The sequence below is a fragment of the Sinohyriopsis cumingii genome, unplaced genomic scaffold, assembly GCF_028554795.1.
Source record: "Sinohyriopsis cumingii isolate HCF-2022 unplaced genomic scaffold, ASM2855479v2 utg000813l, whole genome shotgun sequence".
In the NCBI taxonomy this organism is placed as follows: Eukaryota; Metazoa; Mollusca; class Bivalvia; order Unionida; family Unionidae; genus Sinohyriopsis; species Sinohyriopsis cumingii.
The window spans coordinates 1,160,072-1,180,587 of NW_028315934.1; the positions used below are offsets into that span (position 1 = coordinate 1,160,072).

A 20,516-nucleotide genomic window follows, 5' to 3' on the forward strand; every position below is an offset into this window, starting at 1 on the left:
CGATGCTTTTTTATTTTTCGATCATTTGTAGGAAGGCTTATTTTCGACATTTTTCGACCATTGGTCTGTTCACCCTCTCTACTGCTATTGTACTGTAATTATTAGAGTTTCTGTAAGTATGCATTTTAATGTCAATATCCTAGAAAGGTAACATTCGAGATATAAAATATATAAAACTTCTATGTTGTATGAAAAGAATATAAAAAAGCTTGTCTATAACTGCACACATGTGATTGAAGAAAGATATTCAGGTGTATCGTACAGGCCACACCTTAAAGTATTATTAATAATGCTGTATAATACTTCATTTATGTATACATCAGCTATGTTTGCTCTTGTGAGTTGTATGCTTTTATATGTATCTACTTTTATTTTCGTGTACATATGTAGATATATATGTATGCATATATGGTTGCGAGCATGTGTTTGGTATGTGAATATACAAATACAACTTTAAGTCTACATATGCATTTATGAATTTGTGTGGCAATGCTTATATTCTCAAGTAAGAATAGATCGTTAGTATTGTTAATTGTTTATACATGCGATAGAGTTGTTCAGCTATGTAATAAACGTGCCACCATAAGTTTGCATTACTGGTGTGTGTGTGTTTTTCTAGCCTTTTTGGAAAAATATACCTTTGACCAAAAATCTTGGAGGGCCCAGTAAATCATTGGCAACTTTTTATAAAATACATTTTGTCAGATACGTTGCATTGAAAGTCTGAAACGAGTAAAATGGTCAGAACTTCTGCAAGAGAGAGAGAAATATATGGAAGACAGACCAAATATAGATATTGGTTCTCTTGTTCGTACAAATATCATTACTATTTCTGCTAATAGGATAAATCATAAAATACCACATGCAATGGTTCTCTTTTAATAATCTCATAATACAGATTTGTCAATACACGATAATCTTCGTATATATGGTAACTGATAATCTACTTGAATAACTTCTCCAGGTTTGAATCACTTGCCGAAGATGAGGTATGCGACGCAACTGCATTCTCCGTCATCGCATTCTAAGGCGAAAGGAGCAGGACAATGATCGGGACCACAGTCGCTCGTGCGGGAGCATGCTGAATAGAGAATAAATTACACAGTTCATTGGTAATTAAGTCGACAATTACTTAAATATGCCATAGCGTATCAATCATGCATGAGCACAAACAGTTATTGATTCTTCTATGCATAAGGTTCTTCTACAACGTCATGTGTCTTTTTATGTTTTTGTCTTTATCTCTCTATTCCTTGTAGCTAATTGTCGGTAGGTCTGCAACCTATGCATATGTACATGTTCGAAGATAAGTTAATAGGTACATAGTAGGCACATATTTAGTGAGAGACAGAGAGAGAGAGAGAGATTGAACCCCAAATATAATTAATAATACATCAATGGAACATTAAATCAAAATTACTATGCCAAAAGTTCTTTAGATCTGCGAACATATTCTGCATTAAATACCAAAACGGGCTTTGCAATGGTTGTCGTAATGTCGACATTTTGTTATATCTCATCGATATGCGTGTAAAAAATTTGAAACATAAATAATGGAAGACCATGACATTATGAACTTTCTAAAATGCATATAATTATTTGAAAAGAAGTGTCTTTAAACCGCATCATATCCAACCCACTTTTACTCTAATACTTAATAACCGTCTTCTTCTCCAAACCCCTTTTTAACGATTGAATAGCTTTAGGCCCTTATGCACAAAACAGGTTGCCATTGCATTCAACGGTTTTAAATGTGTTGAAGCGGGGGGGGGGGGGGGGCTTCACATTTTAGAGTTTAGATGCCTAACGGTCGAGGAGTGAAACTGTGCAAAATTGCGCAAGCTATAACACAACGACAGGTAGGAGCGCTTGGTGGAGGAGCATAAAAGCAGAACGAGTGATTTAGCATCTATTGGAACTCGCTGAATACTCATGTTATCCGTTCTAGCCATAGGTTTAAGATAGATTGCCGTATCGAGATGTGTAACGATAAAGTTGATAAGGACTTACCTTTACGCAAACGCAGTCGATGTTCACACGTGCAATTGTCATTTACGCATTTGCCCCTTAATCCGTCAAGGCAGCCCTTATTGCATTGCTCGTCAGAATCGCAGGCTTCTGCATATATGACGAGGACTGCTACTGAAAATTATAAAACAGCATTGTTCTTATCCAATTCCCAACACGACATACACTATCATTATAGCAACTGTCAAACTTAATAAGATATGAGATGGAAAATCGGAAATATGTGCAATAACCATCACGTGTACATGATACTTTATGCCATTATTTACACACAAAACAAAACGAAAGATTTAAATTATAATTAACATAAACCTTCATTTTTTTTATTATCATCTCCAATGTTCATATATGAGAAATAAATACGTTGGAAGAATTGTAAGAGAAAATATATTGATTCAGGTGATTTAAGAGAAATGATGTAAACTTTGCAAAATTGGGAGAACTGTTTATATTTAGCGTACGTCCTTCACATCAGACATGCTAGCGAAAGTTACATTTATTCGTATCTGCCACTAAATGAGGGTAGCAAGAAGTATGGTTTTCATTTTCTTCAAAGTCCTGACCACTTTCAGACACAGAAGAAATTTCGTGAGAGTGTTGCTGTGATATGATAAGAAATGCATGGAGCACCTTTTTATAAGGAGAGCATAATCAGCCATTTGTCCTTTCCCAACCTCATACGTGGCGGCCAGAACATGATCGTGATCCTAAATCACGCTTTAATTTGTACAAATTTGTCCTCTGTTTACATATTTACTCCAATATCACTGTTATGACATGATCTACAATGTTCCTGTTCAACCCGTCGTCTGTCTGTTTCTATTGTTTTCGTCTGCATACAACTTGTTATGGTCAGATTGTTCGTGCTTTATAAGTCGTATGCTCTTATTGTTTTGTAATATTAGCAAATTTAAATGACGTTTCCTGAACTCGTTTTGAATATATATTCTGTACTTATTCTGTAGATTAACGAATTTGCTTCGCGAGATGAAACCACAAATTCTAGGGTGTAAGAAAAGTTATACTCAACATAAAGCTATCCTATCTATCCCCTATAATTCCATAATATATAAACAAAGTGAAGCTACTATCTTTCTATAGTCTCCGACTCTTGTTTTATGGACAGCCCCCATTCCCTAATATATATGACTTGTGTTGTTTACGTATACAGTGATGACATTCAAAGATGTGTGAGTGTATATGTCAGGGAAAGAAACGTGTCATGCACTTGTCAAGTACTTAATGTAGATCCTTACTGTATATTTTTAGTATCTTCGATGTTTATGTTTGAGAAATAAATAATTCGCAAGAATTTTAGGAAAACAATATTCCTTCAATTTCTGAGAATATTTTGCATTTTTACATCATTAATTGAAATGTCTAGAGTTCTGTAGGTGCAAATTATTTCATATCAAGCAGGTATGAGAAGGAAGTAGTAATACATATTTAATACACCGGGGGACAGAGTTTCGGCTTACATGTTCTTCAAAGTTTTGATCACTCTCACATGGAGGAAACATTTCATGACATTGTTGCTGTGATCTCATAAGTAAGCATGGAATACATCAGTTCAAGTTTTAGAACGGCAGACATAGAGTACATTGAAGTTTTGCAACGTACTTGATCAAAGTGCTAGTGCTTCTAAAGAAAGTTACGTATCAAAGAATTGCTTCTATCTTTGAATTGAACTTTGAGTAGGATGAAATGATGAGAGAGAGAATTTTGTTTGCATCAAATCAAGACAAAGGAATATTTAGTTTCTTTTCTTGGTAAACAATCCTGAATAGACATCACAATGAACTCTCGAAATATACCCCAAAGATCGAGTTTTCTCGGGATTCTTCCGTCTTTCATTTCGGAACTCATTCACTACAAAGTTTCCTCGTCTGCTTTATTCTTCTTGTCTTGCCATTTTTGATCTCATATTTGCAGTTGGGTCTTCTTTTGAATTTGCTTCTGCTTGTATTTTTTTCCAGAGACACTTTGTATACCAATGTCATTTTTGTCTTTATGGGTTCCTTTTCGTTAGTTTTGTGAACATTCTGGTCTAAACAGTGTTACAAAACTGTGTGCACTAAAATAAATTCGTGATGAATGATTCAACTTCCCAAATGCAATATGTCGTTTTTGCAGATCTTTACCTTTATAAGCTAAATCATGATTGTGACATGCCTCGGTCAATATCATTTATTGGATACTCTCCAGGACTTGGTTGATCTTGTTTATCAAGTCGGATATCAATTCTCGTTCCAAGACCACAACAAGTATATCCTGGAAGATGCTTTTCTACTCGGCATTTAGCCCATGGAGTTGCTGGTAATTTTCCTGATCAAGTAGCGATATCTCCACCAACTGTATTATTTGAAATAGATGTATATTTATTTGTACCATATTTTATACATTTACGTGTAAATGCACGACTTATTGATGTTAACCTGTTTGTGGATGTGGATACTCTTCATCGAATGCAATATCAATTCATATTTTTATTATATTTGTACAACAGGGATGTCATTGATTTCTCAGCGACAAGAAAGGAAGAGCCAGTCAAACATACTTTATATAGTTTAAACTAGTTTCAAACAAAAGAAATTGTTACAAACTAAATACATTTGTTTTGTTTAATGCCAAGTTGTGTCCCTTATTGTGTATCCTTTATGTTTGAACATACAAAAAAAAAATCGTTTCAAGAACAATTTAAGCTTCTCCGCTACAAAGGGTAATTATCTAACTTCAACCACATGACGTTGTGCTTGGTTATGTGCTAAGTAACATTTTAATGACTCATTCATAATTTCTTATGCGCAGAAGGTCTTTCTTCAGAGGAAACGACGGTGTCTGCTTATACCTATTTCTTCACTATGGGTTTGATCAGTACGGGCGACATTGGCTTTCCTAATAGACATGCTAAAGGCACAGAGGTTAAAAAATTATACTTTGTCATCATCCTCGAGTCATGTTCTAGATGAAAACCAAATACGAACATGAAAAATTGCGTGAAAGAAAAGAGTATAAAACGACAAAAACGTGGATAGCATTTTATGCACAGGAGCAAAATTTGTCATTCAATTTCAAATGATATTAGCAAAAACATTTGCATCAACAACATTGACCTAACCGTTTGACATTTGATTCGGATATTTCTTAGGGTATGGTTAACTTACAAGGATAAGGGAAATACATGCCAACCATCGTATGTATGCTTTAGGTAGACTCTGCCATAACAGATGCTCTACCGTACATGCTCACCATCATGTGAATGTCTCGGTAGATCAGGCATTGGTAATAAGGACAAAACATGCTCACACCATATGCATGCGTCAGGTACACCAGGCCTTGATAATAGGACGAAAACAATCATGCTCGCATTATATGTATGCCTCAGGTAGGACTTAATAAGGACAAAACATGCCCGTGTCATACTTATGTCTCAGGTAGACTATGCCATACAAGTAGGAATGAAATACACACCTTAATATATATATATATATATATATATATATATATATATATATATATATATATATATATATGGCTTATGTGCACGTTAATGGTTTGGACAATGCATGCTCACCTCTGGTAAACCAAGCATTGCAAACGGACAGGTCGTTATTATTAACTTTTGCAGTCTGCTATACACCTGGCTAATGATCGGATATGACACTTGGTGATGCGTCGCTGTGCGGGTGGACTGGTGAGAGTACTTAACTTCTTTTAATTGTAGGTAGTATTAGCTAAAGTAAATATAGATTACCGAGGTTAACTAAGGCTCAACAGGTTGATTAATTGTGTTACCATAGTGGAGTAAAACCTATGTCGTATAATATGCAATATTGCATTAGAAGAATATATATTATTCTTGAGCTAAAATTTATATTGTCATACAATGTGTGTTTATCAGGTCAAAACTTATTTCACTGTATAGAAATACTAATTCACATATTCCATATTTAAGCCTTTTCTAATATTTTTCAATAAATCATAATGTTATATCATATTTGAAAGAGACTTAACAATTAATAGAGGAACGAAGCGATAATTAATTAACTAATAACAGATAACTTAATTTCCTAATAGAAACAAGTAAAAATTTAAAACGAATATAAGTCTGTTGGATTCAATCTAAAATGATCTTAGAGCTTTTAACACAAGTTCTAGTGAATACAGTTCTCAATAATCTTTCATGTGTGCCTGTAGTGGCCTGTATTTTCGAATGTACTAAATAGCAATGGCCTGCAGTATGATATGATAAGATTTTTTGATGAGAATAATATAATAGTAGATGTCCTTGTTCGATAACACTATAATTCCAAATTACTGTCTCTTTCCAAGAATATTTTGGAACATATTGTATTTTGAGCGAATAATGATTTGAATTAAATAATTAGACCCAACCCAAACACAAAATATAAGATTGATTCTGCTCTAGTGTTATAGCTAGAATGACTTAAATTTCAATTAATCAAGATTATATAGCCCTCAATTTGACATAGGTCACAATCAGCATTTCCTGGAAATATTCTGTCAACTTAATAGAAACTTCCATTCTAGTTGATTCTGATGGCATAATAAACTCTTCAAATAGACAAAATCTGTTATTGAAAATATAATAAAGAATGTGATAAACATAACGTGCAACAGGACCATTTATATGAGACAAATAATACATTTTACTCAGATTAAGATAAAGATCCTAATATTTATCCTACACTGAGAGAAATATAAACAATGTTGTTTACAAATTGTGAGTAGTCGGCTACAGCATAAATTTGATGCTGCATAAGGTTAAGGACATACAACAATCATTGATAGCATAACATGATTACAAAAAGCTAACAAATAATGCAAAAGATTAAATATATTCAACGTCTCCCGTCATAAAGAAAAACGATTTATGCAACAATGCTTTCATTTAATTACCATTCTAATATGCATGCTAATAAAGTAACGAGGTTTTATCAAATGAAACTAATTATTCACGAAACAATGTAATACTTCTGAGTACTTGAAAGTTCATCTGCTATTAAAATGTTTCTCCGTTTGACTTGTTTAAGGTCAATATTGTTGTCATGCAACATCAATCTCTGTCTTAATAATCACTGATTTTGTTTTTGATCTTTCCCAAAAAAGTAAGGTAACTGTGAACACTAAACACAATAATCGAACAGGAAACTGAAATTTAAAGTGTTGAAAAGCCCATATCAGAGCCAAACATTCCTACTCGAATGAGGACCCCGAGTGGTTGAGTGATCTAAACTTTTATCTCACCTCTGTCTGCGTGGGTTCGAGTCTCAGGATCGGCCAATGTGGATACGTGAGAGAACGTGCCAGTAGTTTCTAGCGGGTCGGTGGTTCTTTCTGGGGTATTCTCTATTTCTTCCCACACCATATATACTTACCGCCAAATACAGCCTATCTTGTGCTGAACAATGGCGTTAAACCCTATAAAAACATCAACAGGCTTCTCGAATGTGAAATAATTTCTCTCGTGATTTTATCGTTTTAGCAAAACAGCACAATGGATGCTCTACACCATTGTTGTCATCCTGAATCAATACTGCACGGACCACAACATCACTTACATCAAAACATATTTGAAATCAGAGTCTGACATTTGGAGGTAAATTAATTGGTGCACTCTTATGTATGTCCTTTAACTTGACAAAACCATCCTGACATTTTTCAAACCAAAGACACTTTGTTTTCGTACTCGATACATTTGTCAGGACTTCAGCAGTTACGGAAAACGTTGAACAAAACTTCTTATAATATCCAGCCACACCCAAAACTCGCATAGATTGCTTTCTGCGGATTGGTACAGGGAATTCAGAGATAGAAAACTCACTATTACTTAAATAAATTGTCAACTATGCATCATGAGTCTCTCAAAGAATTTCTGGATGATCACCAAGTGATCTTTTCAGGTGTCTTGTAAATGATGACATCACCAATATAAGCACTATATTATCTAGATGAGACCTAATAGTGTGCATTAAATGTCGGAAAGAACACGGCGAACCTTTCACCCAAATGGCATCACTTTGTATTTATAAAGTTCATCTAGAGCTGCGAATGCCGAATTTTTTTCGCCTTTTCCAAGAGTGGAGATTGCCAGATTCGATTCCAAATGTCACACTTGGTGACCTTTTAGGCATTTCCTACCTTGTTAACGCAGGCATAGAGTCTTGCAGATGGATATTAATCTGTTTTAGTCAGATGGATCTATATTCTATAGTCTGTGCACACGTTGAAAGTATTGTCTGGTTTGGACACAATACTACCCGGTGATTTCCATTAGCCTTTACTTGGTTCTATAAAATCATTCTCCAACAAATACTGAATTTCTTTTTTTCAAGCATTTGTTGTAGGGAATTCATTATGTACGGATGCTGTTTCGCATGTATTGAATCTAGAATTTCAACGTCATACCAGATTTTATTTGTTCATTGATGCTGTTCTTTTATTGCTAGACAATGACTTAGCTGGAGGTTATAAGGTCCTTGATTTCTATCTTGCTTTGGCTGTTACCAAAGCTAAGGCAGAACGATTGCTCAAGACCGAATCTGATCACGACACTATTTATTGTGTTGAGTGATATATTGATAAGGCTTTTGATAAGGTCACTTTTACCTCTTTTCCCTATCAATCTAAATGTATTGACCATTTTGATCTTCTTGTAGCTATCCTTTCTCTTTTTTACTAATAAGAGTGACAAATGAAAATCACTTGTCTTTAAACAGACAAAATTCCTGAGATATCCTGTTTGTTTTAGATGGTTATTAGTGAACTGATTTAGAAAAGGAAACAACTGGCTATTTGCCGAACAACGGCGTCATTGTGAGAAAATGGAGACAAGCTTAATTACCCATTAGTAACGAGTGGCCAGTAAGATTTAAAATTTTTATTCGAATGATGTATGGACAGGAAAGTATTAGTATAGCTCCTGAAACTCAGTGTGACTGGTAATGTGGGAGTCAATGAGACTGACCACAAGTTCTTAAATCATTCTTTTTTGGCCAGGAATTAATTGCGATGTTTCGAAATATTTTAGATCCTGTTGTGTCTGTCAATTAGCCTGTTTTCTTTCTTATGAACTATGTTTTGGACACTCTGCCCATAGATCATTTTAATCGTTAAAAGAAAAACTTCTTTTAACAAAGAATTTCGACATTAATATTTTAGACTATGACTTTGATTGTGAAGTGGCAACAACTAATCTTCAATCTACTCACTTAAAAATGCAATTAAGGCAGGTAAAACTACAAACTTAATAAGTTTTCAATACTGATAAAGCTCTGCGTCTCTTGAAAATTCTTCAAAATCCTCTTTAGTTAAGTGTGTATGGTTCTTAATTAGTTAAGGAACGCAATTTATGTTATCGATACTCCATTGAGTCAGAAACAGATATAACTTCGTCATTAACCATGTAAACATATTTAAGGAGCATGTTGATAGGTCTGTAAATCATTCAGTAAATTAAATTACACTTCACCCATACAATAAGGATATAAATGATGCCTGATGCTACTGACGTTGGTTCAAGCAGTCTTTAATTTCATAAATAGTTAAGAATCAACAAAATAAACGTGAACATCTACAGCTACAAAACATATGCGAGTTGAATCAGCTAATATGTGAATATGATCACTTGCTCTCAGATGTGAAACAGATGTCTAAATTAAGTAACAATTTGTAGAAAGCTTTTTATGTCGTTTTAGTTTTTACTATTCCTGAAAGACAGTGCTTCTGGAAATCTTGAGGATGCACACATTATCGTCAAAATGTTTTAGTTGCGTTTCTTGTACTTAGGTAAGAGACCAACACGATCTACCATTATCATACTAAAGGGTTCATCAAAGGCAAGATGCAGATGAGCCTTAATTATATTCTGATTGATTTTTCCTACCATTTGATAAGTGTGACAAGATTTACACTATTCATAAACATACTTTACTTTTGGGTCACGAAGATGATTCACGATGTTGTGATAATACTTATTGAGCAATAAATGAACAGCCAAATTGTTTTTATTGGTTAGACAAGGAATTTCCTGTCTCTATGACTTATGTTCACAATTTGATAGCTCAGTAGCCACTTGTCACAAATTGGTACCGAAATTGGTCTCCATTTTCTCATATTGATCCAAGTTTTAACAAACTAACATTTATTAGTGTGGCTTCAGTTTCGCTAATATTCCACAGAAAATTCAAAATATACACATCTGCACTTGTGTGGAAAGTGGGGATTTACATGCACTTGTCAGCTTTCAGTCTCTTAATCTGTGCTGAATTTTCATTTATTCCATTTCCCGCAGCACATCTAATTGTTTATGTTATCTATATTTCTGTTTATTTCTGTCTCTGTCTTTCTTCATATTCATCTGCCTCTATTTTCTCTTTCTCTGTTTCTCTCTCTCTCTTTCTTGCTGCGGAAAAGCAATTATCTTTGTTTATTCTCTTTCTCTCATCGTTTTGATTTCTGTAACTAAATTCGCCCCTCTGTCTCTCTCTTTATAGTATTTTTTAATTGCCTTTGCAGTTTTTTCTTTCTTCCTCTTTTCTAATTGCTTCTTGATTTGGTCTTCTCTCTTTTATCTTTTTAAATTTCAATACTTAACTCCAGTTCCTTCTTGTATTTTTGCTTCAGTCCCATAACTTGCAAGTTATATCCAGGTGTAATCTTACTAATTAAAGCCAAACCAATTGTATCCAAAATATTTTCTACCAATTATTGAACGAATATATTTTATATATCTCGTTTAATTAAAGAAGACTTTGACTCATAAAGATCATATTGTCTAGTACGTTGGAGCTATTCATATCTTTCAAGGACTCTAACTGTTCCTGGTTAGGATTTAAAATAAAGTTGTAGATAGAATAACTCATTTTTCAAGTAAATAAGATTTTGGAGTCTTCCACCTGACCTAGGTATTAATTAGCATTTTCTAAACATGCTATGTCTACTTTTATTCTAGAACATTCCGTGGACAGAATCTAGACTGTAAATAAGACAAGGTCTGTTATTAAAATTATAGCAAACCATGTGATAAACGTCACTTACATCAGGTCATTATATTTGAGAAAACTAATGTCTTTGATTCAGATGATGATAATGACCCTAATAATTATCCTACGCTTAGAAAATTATAAACAATGTTGCTTATAAAGTGTCACTGGTCAGGTACAATTTCATTCTGAACATGATTAGGTCAAAATAAAATTATCCATAGCGTTTTATATAAAAAAAATCTGTAAAACAATGCAAATTAAAGATGCATACCATCTTAACCATACTAACGCCTTAACCATTATAATAACAAGCCTACAATAACCCATCTCCGTGGTTTCCAATCAAAATGTACAATCTCCAGGTTAAACTCGCCCATTAGAAGACAAATCAATGCAATCGCACAAATCATCTTGCATTACAGCACACATTCATTTTGCCCACGAAAACAGAAAACATATGGCAGGCTTTTTAAGTTAGTCTTTCGGAATTAATGCTTTATACTTCGACATTATGTTTCACCAGGTGTTATTACAAATCAGCGTTATATGACAAGTAAGGGATTATCACTAGCAATGGACACGGTTTTGATTTGAATGATCGAAATGCGTAGAAAGCAAGAGATAAGGATTGTTATGACAACATTAGCAAACGATATAATGAAAAAAAAGGAAAATCTTGTTTTAAACCACAGCCACCATTGTTAAAACAAAATTACCATAAGACTTTCCTTAGATCACTGGCTTGAGACAATCTGACACTATCCTATATTACCATATACAGAATTGACGATTCTTGATTAGCGAAAATGGGGCTATGTATTCTATTGCAATGAAGAGGCTAATGAACGAAAACTCCGGGTTACCTAAGCCTGAATGTTCTCTTTATGAAATCCGTTCATATGATGACAGTAAGGAACTAAATTGGAATTATACAGTTCAAATGATTACGGCTGGATATTAATAGAAATGTAAATTTTTACATAATCAAACACGCATTAAACATAACTTTATTATGAAGTATTTCAGACTGTATTTACTTTTTGAGTGATTACGTAATATTTATATATCAATAAATACCCAACCATGATCATTTAATGATATGCACACAAATGCACTTCAAACAAATTACACTTCTTATTGGTAAAACTATCACACAAGCAGACAATGTCTACTACAGGAATAATTAAGTTCCAACGATTATGCGTTCTTGGGACTTAACACAACGTTCATATAAGGGTATAATGAATACACGACGCCTGCAAAAACCATTCTCGTTTTTGTCCCAAACCTATTACATGGACAAGTGCTTCCTTGTTGCATGTCAAAATCACAGTCGTTAATTTTTCCTAACTGAGGTTGGTTGCAACTAATCAGCTGAAAATGTAATTGGGGTGGATAAAGCGGTAAACTTTACTTCCTCGTTTACGAAACAATCATTGAGTTACTCGTGGTGTAGAACACGCTAGGGCTTTTGTATGTAGTAATGGCTTGAAAATAAGACTCTAGTTGATAGAAGCACATTAGAATGGTCCCAACAGTTTAATTCTATGTTACCCTTAACAAAAGTATATTTCAGTGCATACGTGGTTTGTGCACGCCGTTTTCATGCATATACGCATCGAAAAGTGAAACAAAATCATTATATTTGTTGGTGTCACTGGTCACCTCCAACATTCCATCGGCAAGATCCGCAACATTATCACCGCGGTCAGAATCGATTCCATATAAGTAATACTACTTACAACCTTAAACTCAAAAGCCAAGGTTGATTCATAACCTTCGGATTTGATGTTGATTGGATCTCCGGTGACTAATGATGTTGATATAGCACGTGTGTAAAATGCGTCAGCACCCTTTTCCTCGATACATGATATTAGTGGTACGAGATACAGATCAGCTTTGACGCTTATTATTTATATCAATCGACACCTGAAATCATTATTTCTGGGTATGATAAACATATATTATCCAAACTCACGGACGTTTCAGATGTTAAGTTTAGGTCTATCGAAACCATTTTGAAAGGCTTGAACACAAGCTATTTGATGCAGTTATATATGCCATTTTCAGTGTTTTCAATCAAGTTCTTTGCAACAACATCGTAGCATAACGACATCTTCATTGTCTAAGTTGGAGGATGGCAATGTTCGATTTCAACCAGGATCAACATCAATAACAATATTGTTGATACACTCAGTCAAATACTTTTGTTGGTAAACATTCTAAGATCAACATCATCGATGCGACTGGCTGAATAACTATTACTGTATTTATGTGATGATTTTAAGAGAATTTCAGTGTAAAATCAACAGGTGTTTGTAGACTTCTTGAATCATAAAGTGCAAGAACGCTTTAACAGCAAGATAATCACATTTTGGCCCTTCCAACCACGTTTGCGACGATGTGGTTGAATGCAGTTATGGTATACGGCTTTATAGGTCTCGAGTTAAAAGATCAGCAACATCATATGCAAGTCCATACGAGTCGAACTATAATAAATGGTTACGTGCCACCAATGAGTGCAATGCCTGTTGTCAAATCTAGGTTACAACGCCAGTTTCATGTGTCTGGCTAAGACACATACTAGGCAAACATCTGTGTAAATTGCTAATATATGAGTGAGAATAATAGCGCCAAAAAATCACAGTGAGACTCCATGAAGTTTTGTATAATGCTGCACAGATCCATGGTCAAATGAACTGCTAGCGCCTACAACTACGGCTTCTGCATCTACAAAATCACCTGGGTTGAGCTGTAATCAAGTTTAAATTGCAGTATCGAATATATCTTTGATAAACATCATAGCTGGCCGGAAGAGTTTGCCTTATCACCACTGTGTCTGGTTAGCCTAATAATCATAGTGGCAATGTCAACCTTGAAAATAATTGGTTCGATTTCCCTGCCGTCCATGGAATAATGTACGTGGTTGAGCAACTCATAATACCACTGTTAACAAACCCAGTTGCGAAGGGGTAATAGATACCAGGTGCATCGTCTTGCACACGTTTTCCCCCAATCTACACTAAGGCCTAACACGGAAAGAAAACTAAGTGTGTTGCACTTTTAAAGCTATTTTTATGATTGTAGATTCTCGCTGGCTACAAAATATACTGAAATTCCCCATTGTTTGGATCGATCAATACAGGCGCATTTATATTAAACGCCGAATCTCATGTATCTGCGCACTGAGCCATGATGAAATTACACGTTATTGATTTTGTCTAACAACTTTAAAAAATGCACCATTTCCCAATGCCTGAATTTCAAGTATCCAATCGCACAAAAGCTGTTGAGCGGCTACAATTGCAATTGCCGAATTGTTTGCTAATATTTTAGTTGAAAATACAGTCTTTACATATTGTGGATGAGAGCTTTCCTTTGAATTTGATGCGAAAATAAGCCCCACTGCGGACAACGTTTTGTGTCTTAGATTTTAATATCAGATTCTGAAGGTACTATCAGTCTCCAAAGCTATGTCAATATCGATTAGTTGTGGTGAATTATACCTTATTTAAATTCCCCTTAACCGTCGATTGTATAAGATAATTAATTTATTTGTTGAATTTCACAAAAACGTTCTGGTTTTGCTTATCTCTTGCTTACATTGCGATAATAAAGTCGTAACCGTATATCGTCATTGATCATGAGGTATCCTGAATGGGATATTTCGTCATGATAAAATTAGATCCTATTGATACTAATATTTGTTGTTTTCATAAAACAAGTAACAATTATGATACCCTTGGTATTTGGTGACTTATTTCAGGTCACGAATTATAATAATGATTTGGATGATGAATATTCCTTATTGTAAAGTTAGGTTAGGTTTTAAGAGCCTGCAAACTCTGTTTCTTACTTTTATGGGTTGTTTAGTATAACATAAGCGATTCCTGAAAAATATCTTATAACTTTAATTGTATGATATTTGAATACTTGCATATCATAGGTTGGTGTTATGTGCTCGTTATTTGTTAAACATGCTTTCTATTTCATTTTAAATAACAACATAAGACAGATGAGTTATGTATCGGCAAATTTAACGGCATTTGTTTTGACTAGCTACCAAACAAAACGCTAGCATACAACGTCTATTTCATTTTTGGAATATTTAAGTGTTACGAAACAGGTCTTAAAACTATGTTACAAAAACGAACAACATCCAACAAGTTTTATTTAAATAAAGATTAATTTAGTACCCTAAACTACAAAGTGAAAGCAATAAGACGTTGAAGACTACTGAAATTTATTAGGAAAATTCTATATTTAATGACTTGTGGTTCGATGTTTAGGATTATTTGGGATTTAATTCACAATATTATAAGTGGATCGTACATGCTAACTCTGTAATTTAGAGACATACATTATTTGATCATTTTGTTAAACTTGTTGGTTTCTCTTATTCTGTATAAGACCTAGATTCGTACAACCATATGTTAGGCACTTGTAGTTTGGTCACATGCCACATGTACCGGTGATGTACTTACATTTCACAGGTAATATTATTATGGTAATATAAACCCATTTCATCACTCTAGAAAGCGACAAATAAGATTGTTTCTCATTACAGCCTAAGTTTCATATTATAATTCACTTTCAATGATTTGCTTCTTTGTATATCTTAGTCATCTATCTATCTGTCTCTCTCTCTCTCTTTCTCTCTCCCTCTGGCAATTACATACAAAAATAATCCAAATGAAATCACAAAATTAACAATAAGTTGTAATTACATCCACAAAATAAAAATCACGATACTTGTTACAAGAAGCAAAATAAATCAATTACACTTCACTGGATACGAAACATATGGTTTATGTTTACTTCAGGGTGCTTGATCAGAGGGATATACTACTGTTACTTTTTGTGTTGGCAGGTAGTGAAGTTGGGCATATTAATAGCAACACTTTGCTCGGGACTGATTAAAGTCTCTGTTCCTAAACCTTGTAATATCAAAAGACCGACTCACTTTCGATCATTTAGATATTGCCATTTTTACAATTATTGAACCAGTCGTGCGCAAATGGCATCACGAAGCTACTCCTTATCTGGTATTGGTTTACTGTTTAACGGTATGGATAACTATCACACCTAAGTGATGACCAATTTTCGCATAGGTTGCAAAGAAGCAAATGTAATACAGAATTTTGTATTAGAAATAAAGGTAGGTCTTACATATTGAATATACATACAATTGTATACTTGATCTAGCTAATAAAATATCAATTCTCTTAGGTGCATATTTGTTCAATTTCTTGCACTGATTTTTCTGTATAAATATATTAAAATGAGTAGGATATAACTTCGTATATCAAGTTCGTGATTTTATGATGCAATCTGTGTCACTGTTTAAGAATTTAATTTAATTAAATATATACTTCCAGGAGAATGAATTAATCTTTTTGCCCATAAGGATTAAAACACACCGTGATTGCAGCACTTCGACTGTGTCTTGTAATAATTGTACTATAATTATTTGAGTTTCTGTAAGTATGCATTTTCATGTCAATATCCTAGAAAGGTAACATTCGAGATATAAAATATATAAAACTTCTATGTTGTATGAAAAGAATATAAAAAAGCTTGTCTATAACTGCACGCATGTGATTGAAGAAAGATATTCAGGTGTATCGTAGAGGCCACACCTTAAAGGATTATTAATAATGTTGTATAATACTTCATTTATGTATACATCAGCCATGTTTGCTCTTGTGAGTTGTATGCTTTTATATGTATCTACTTTTATTTTCGTGTACATATGCAGATATATACGTATGCATATATGGTTGCGAGCATGTGTTTGGAATGTGAATATACAAATACAACTTTAAGTTTTACATAGGCATGTATGACTTTGTGTGACAATGTTCACATGCTTAAGAAAGAATAGATCGTTAGAATTGTTAATTGTTTATACATGCGATAGAGTTGTTCAGCTATGTAACAAACGTGCCACCATAAGTTTGCATTACTGGTGTGTGTGTGTTTTTCTTGCCTTTTTGGAAAAATATACCTTTGACCAAATATATTAGAGGGCCCAGTAAATCATTGGCAACTTTTCATAAAATACATTTTGTCAGACAAGTTGCATTGAAAGTCTAAAGCGAGTAAAATGATCAGAACATCTGCAAGAGAGAGAAATAGATGGCAGACTGTCCATATATATATATATATATATATATATATATATATATATATATATATATATATATATATATATATATTGGTTCTCTTGTTCGTACAAATATCATTTCTATTTCTACTCCTAGGATAAATCATAAAATAACGCATGCAATGGTTCTCTTTTAATTATCTCATAATAAAGATTTATCAATACATGATAATCTCCGTATATATGGTAAACTGATAATCTACTTGAATAACTTCTCCATGTTTGAATCACTTGCCGACGATGAGGTAAGCGACGCAACTACATTCTCCGTCATCGCATTCCAAGGCGAAAGGAGCAAGACAATGATCTGGACCACAGTCGCTCGTGCGGGAGCATGCTGAATAGAGAATAAATTACACAGTTCATTGATAATTAAGTCGACAATTACTTAAATATGCCATAGCGTATCAAACATGCATGAGCACAAACATTTATTGATTTTTCTATGCATAAATTTCTTCTACAACGTCATGTGTATTTTTATGTTTTTGTCTTTATCTATCTATTCCTTGTTGATAATTGTCGGTAGGTCTGCAACCAATGCATATGTTCACGTTCGAACATAGGTTAGTAGGTACATAGTAGGCACACATTTAGTGAGAGACAGAGAGAGAGAGAGATTGAATCGCAAATATAATTAATAATACATCAATGGAACATTAAATCAAAATTACTATGCCTAAAGTTCTTTAGATCTGCGAATGTATTCTACATTAAATTAATACCAAAACGGGTTTTGCAGTGTTTGTCGTAATGTCGACATTTTGTTACATCTCATCGATATGCGTGTACAAAATTTGAAACATAAATAATGGAAGACCATGGCATTATGAACTTTCTAAAATACATATAATTGTTTGACAAGAAGTGTCTTTAAACCGCAACTTATCCAACCCACTTTTTATCTGATAATTAATAACCGTCTTCTCCTCCAAACCCCTTTTTAACGATTGAATAGCTTTCTTGGCTCTTGTGCACAAAACATGTTGCCATTGCATTCCACGGTTTCAAATGTATTTAAGCTGGGGGGGGGGGCCCTTCACATTTTGAAGTTTAAATGCCTAACGGTCGAGGAGTGAAACTGTGCAAAAAATTGCTCAAGCAATAACACAACGACAGGTAGGAGCGCTTGGTGGAGGAGCATGAAAGCAGAACGAGTGATTTAGCATGTATTGGAACTGGCTGAATACTCATGTTATCCATTCTAGCCATACGTTGAAAATAGATTGCCGTATCGAGATGTGTAACGATAAAGTTGATAAGGACTTACCTTTACGCAAACGCAGTCGATGTACACATGTGCAATTGCCTTTTACGCATTTGCCCCTTAATCCGTCAAGGCAGCCCTTATTGCATTGCTCGTCAGAATCGCAGGCTTCTGCATATATGACGAAGACTGCCACTGAAAATTATAAAACAGCATTGTTCTTATCCACTTCCCAATACGACATACACTATCATTATAGCAACTGTCAAACTTAATAAGAGATGAGATGGAAAATCGGACATATGTGAAATACCCATCACGTGTACATGAAACGTTATGCCATTGTTTACACACAAAGCAAAACGAAAGATTTAAATTATAATTAACATAAACCTTCAATTTTTTTATTATCATCTCCATTGTTCATATATGAGAAATAAATACGTTGGAAGAATTGTGAGAGAAAATATATTGATTAAGGTGATTTAAGAGAAATAATGTAAACTTTGCAAAATTGGGAGGACTGTTTATATTTATCGTACGCCCTTCACATCAGGCATGCTAGCGAAAGTTACAATTATTCGTATCTGCCACTAAATGTTCTCTAAGTGGTAATATTTTGTTCAAACCGCTCACTTACCAAGGAGGGTAGCAAGAAGTATGGTTTTCATTTTCTTCAAAGTCCTGACCACTTTCAGACACAGAAGAAATTTCGTCAGATTCTTGCTGTGATATGATAAGAAATGCATGGAGCACCTTTTTATAAGGAGAGCATAATCAACCATTTGTCCTTTCCCAGCCTCATACGTGGCGGCCACAGCATGATCGTGATCCAAAGTCACGCTTTAATTTGTACAAATTTGTCCTCAGTTTACATATTTACTCCAATATTATTGTTATGACGTGATCTACAATGTTCTTGTTCAACCATTCATCTGTCTCTGCTATTTTCGTCTGCATACAATTTGTTATGGTTAGATTGTTTGTGCTTTATAAGTCGTATTCTCTTATTGTTTTGTAATATTAGCAAATTTAAACTGAATTTTCCTGAACTTATTTTGAATGTTTTCTTTTCCTAATTCTGTAGATTAACGAATTGGCTTCGCGAGATGAAGCCACAAAAGCTAGGGTGTAAAAAGAGTTATACTCAACATAAAGCTATCTTATCTATCCCCTATAATTCCATAATATATAAACAAAGTGAAGCTACTATCCGTCTATAGTTTCTGACTCTTGTTTTATGGAGAGCATACATTCCCTAATATATATGAATTGTGTTGTTTACATATGCAGTGATGACATTCAAAGATGTGTGAGTGTATGTGTCAGGAAAAGAAACGTGTCATGTACTTGTCAAGTACTTAATGCAGACCCTTACTGTATATTTTTAGTATCTTCGATGCGTATGTTTGAGAAATAAATAATTCGCAAGAATTTTAGGAAAATAATATTCCTTTAATTTCTGAGAATAGTTTGTATTTTTACATAATTAATTGAAATGTCTAGAGTTCTATAGGTGCAAATTTCATATCAATCATGTATGAGAAGGAAGTAGTAATAAATATTTAGTACACCGGGGGACAGAGTTTCGGCTTACATGTTCTTCAAAGTTTTGATCACTCTCACACGGAGGACACATTTCATGACATTGTTGCTGTGATCTCATAAGTAAGCATGGAACACATCAGTTCAAGTTTTAGAACGGCAGACATAGAGTACATTGAAGTTTTGCAACGTACTTGATCAGAGTGCTAGTACTTGTAAAGAAAGTTACGTATCAAAGAATTTCTTCTATCTTTGATTTGAACTTTGAGTAGGATGAAATGATGAGAGAGAGATTTTTGTTTGTATTAAATCAAGACAAATGAATATTTTGTTTCTTTTCTTGAATAGACATCACAATGAACTCTCAAAATATATCCCAAAGATCGAGTTTTCACGGGATTCTTCCGTTTTTCATTTCGGAACTCATTAACAACAAAGTTTCCTCGTCTGCTTAATTCTTCTTGTCTTGCCATTTTTGATCTCATATCTGCAATTTTGACTTCTTTTGGTTTTGCTTCTGCTTGTTCTTTTCCAGAGACACTTTGTATACCAATGTCACTTT

General features: G+C 34.0%; 1 protein-coding gene across 2 annotated transcripts; it reads right to left on the reverse strand.

Annotated features, from left to right (window-relative positions):
* Nucleotides 1–863: 863 nt before the first annotated feature.
* Nucleotides 864–19,233, reverse strand: LOC149773211 (uncharacterized). 2 transcript variants are annotated; one of them, XM_089946655.1, is made up of 3 exons: nucleotides 19,050–19,233; nucleotides 2,011–2,142; nucleotides 864–1,081 (listed from the first exon to the last, which is right to left on the reverse strand). In XM_089946655.1, the coding sequence occupies exons 1-3, from the start codon at nucleotides 19,192–19,194 to the stop codon at nucleotides 972–974; spliced, it is 387 nt and encodes a 128-aa protein (XP_089802781.1). In that variant the 5' UTR covers nucleotides 19,195–19,233; the 3' UTR covers nucleotides 864–971. The 2 variants fall into 2 exon arrangements, with proteins under 2 accessions (XP_089802781.1, XP_089802780.1); XM_089946654.1 differs by lacking the exons at nucleotides 864–1,081; nucleotides 2,011–2,142 and adding exons at nucleotides 17,321–17,539; nucleotides 18,473–18,604.
* Nucleotides 19,234–20,516: the final 1,283 nt, after the last annotated feature.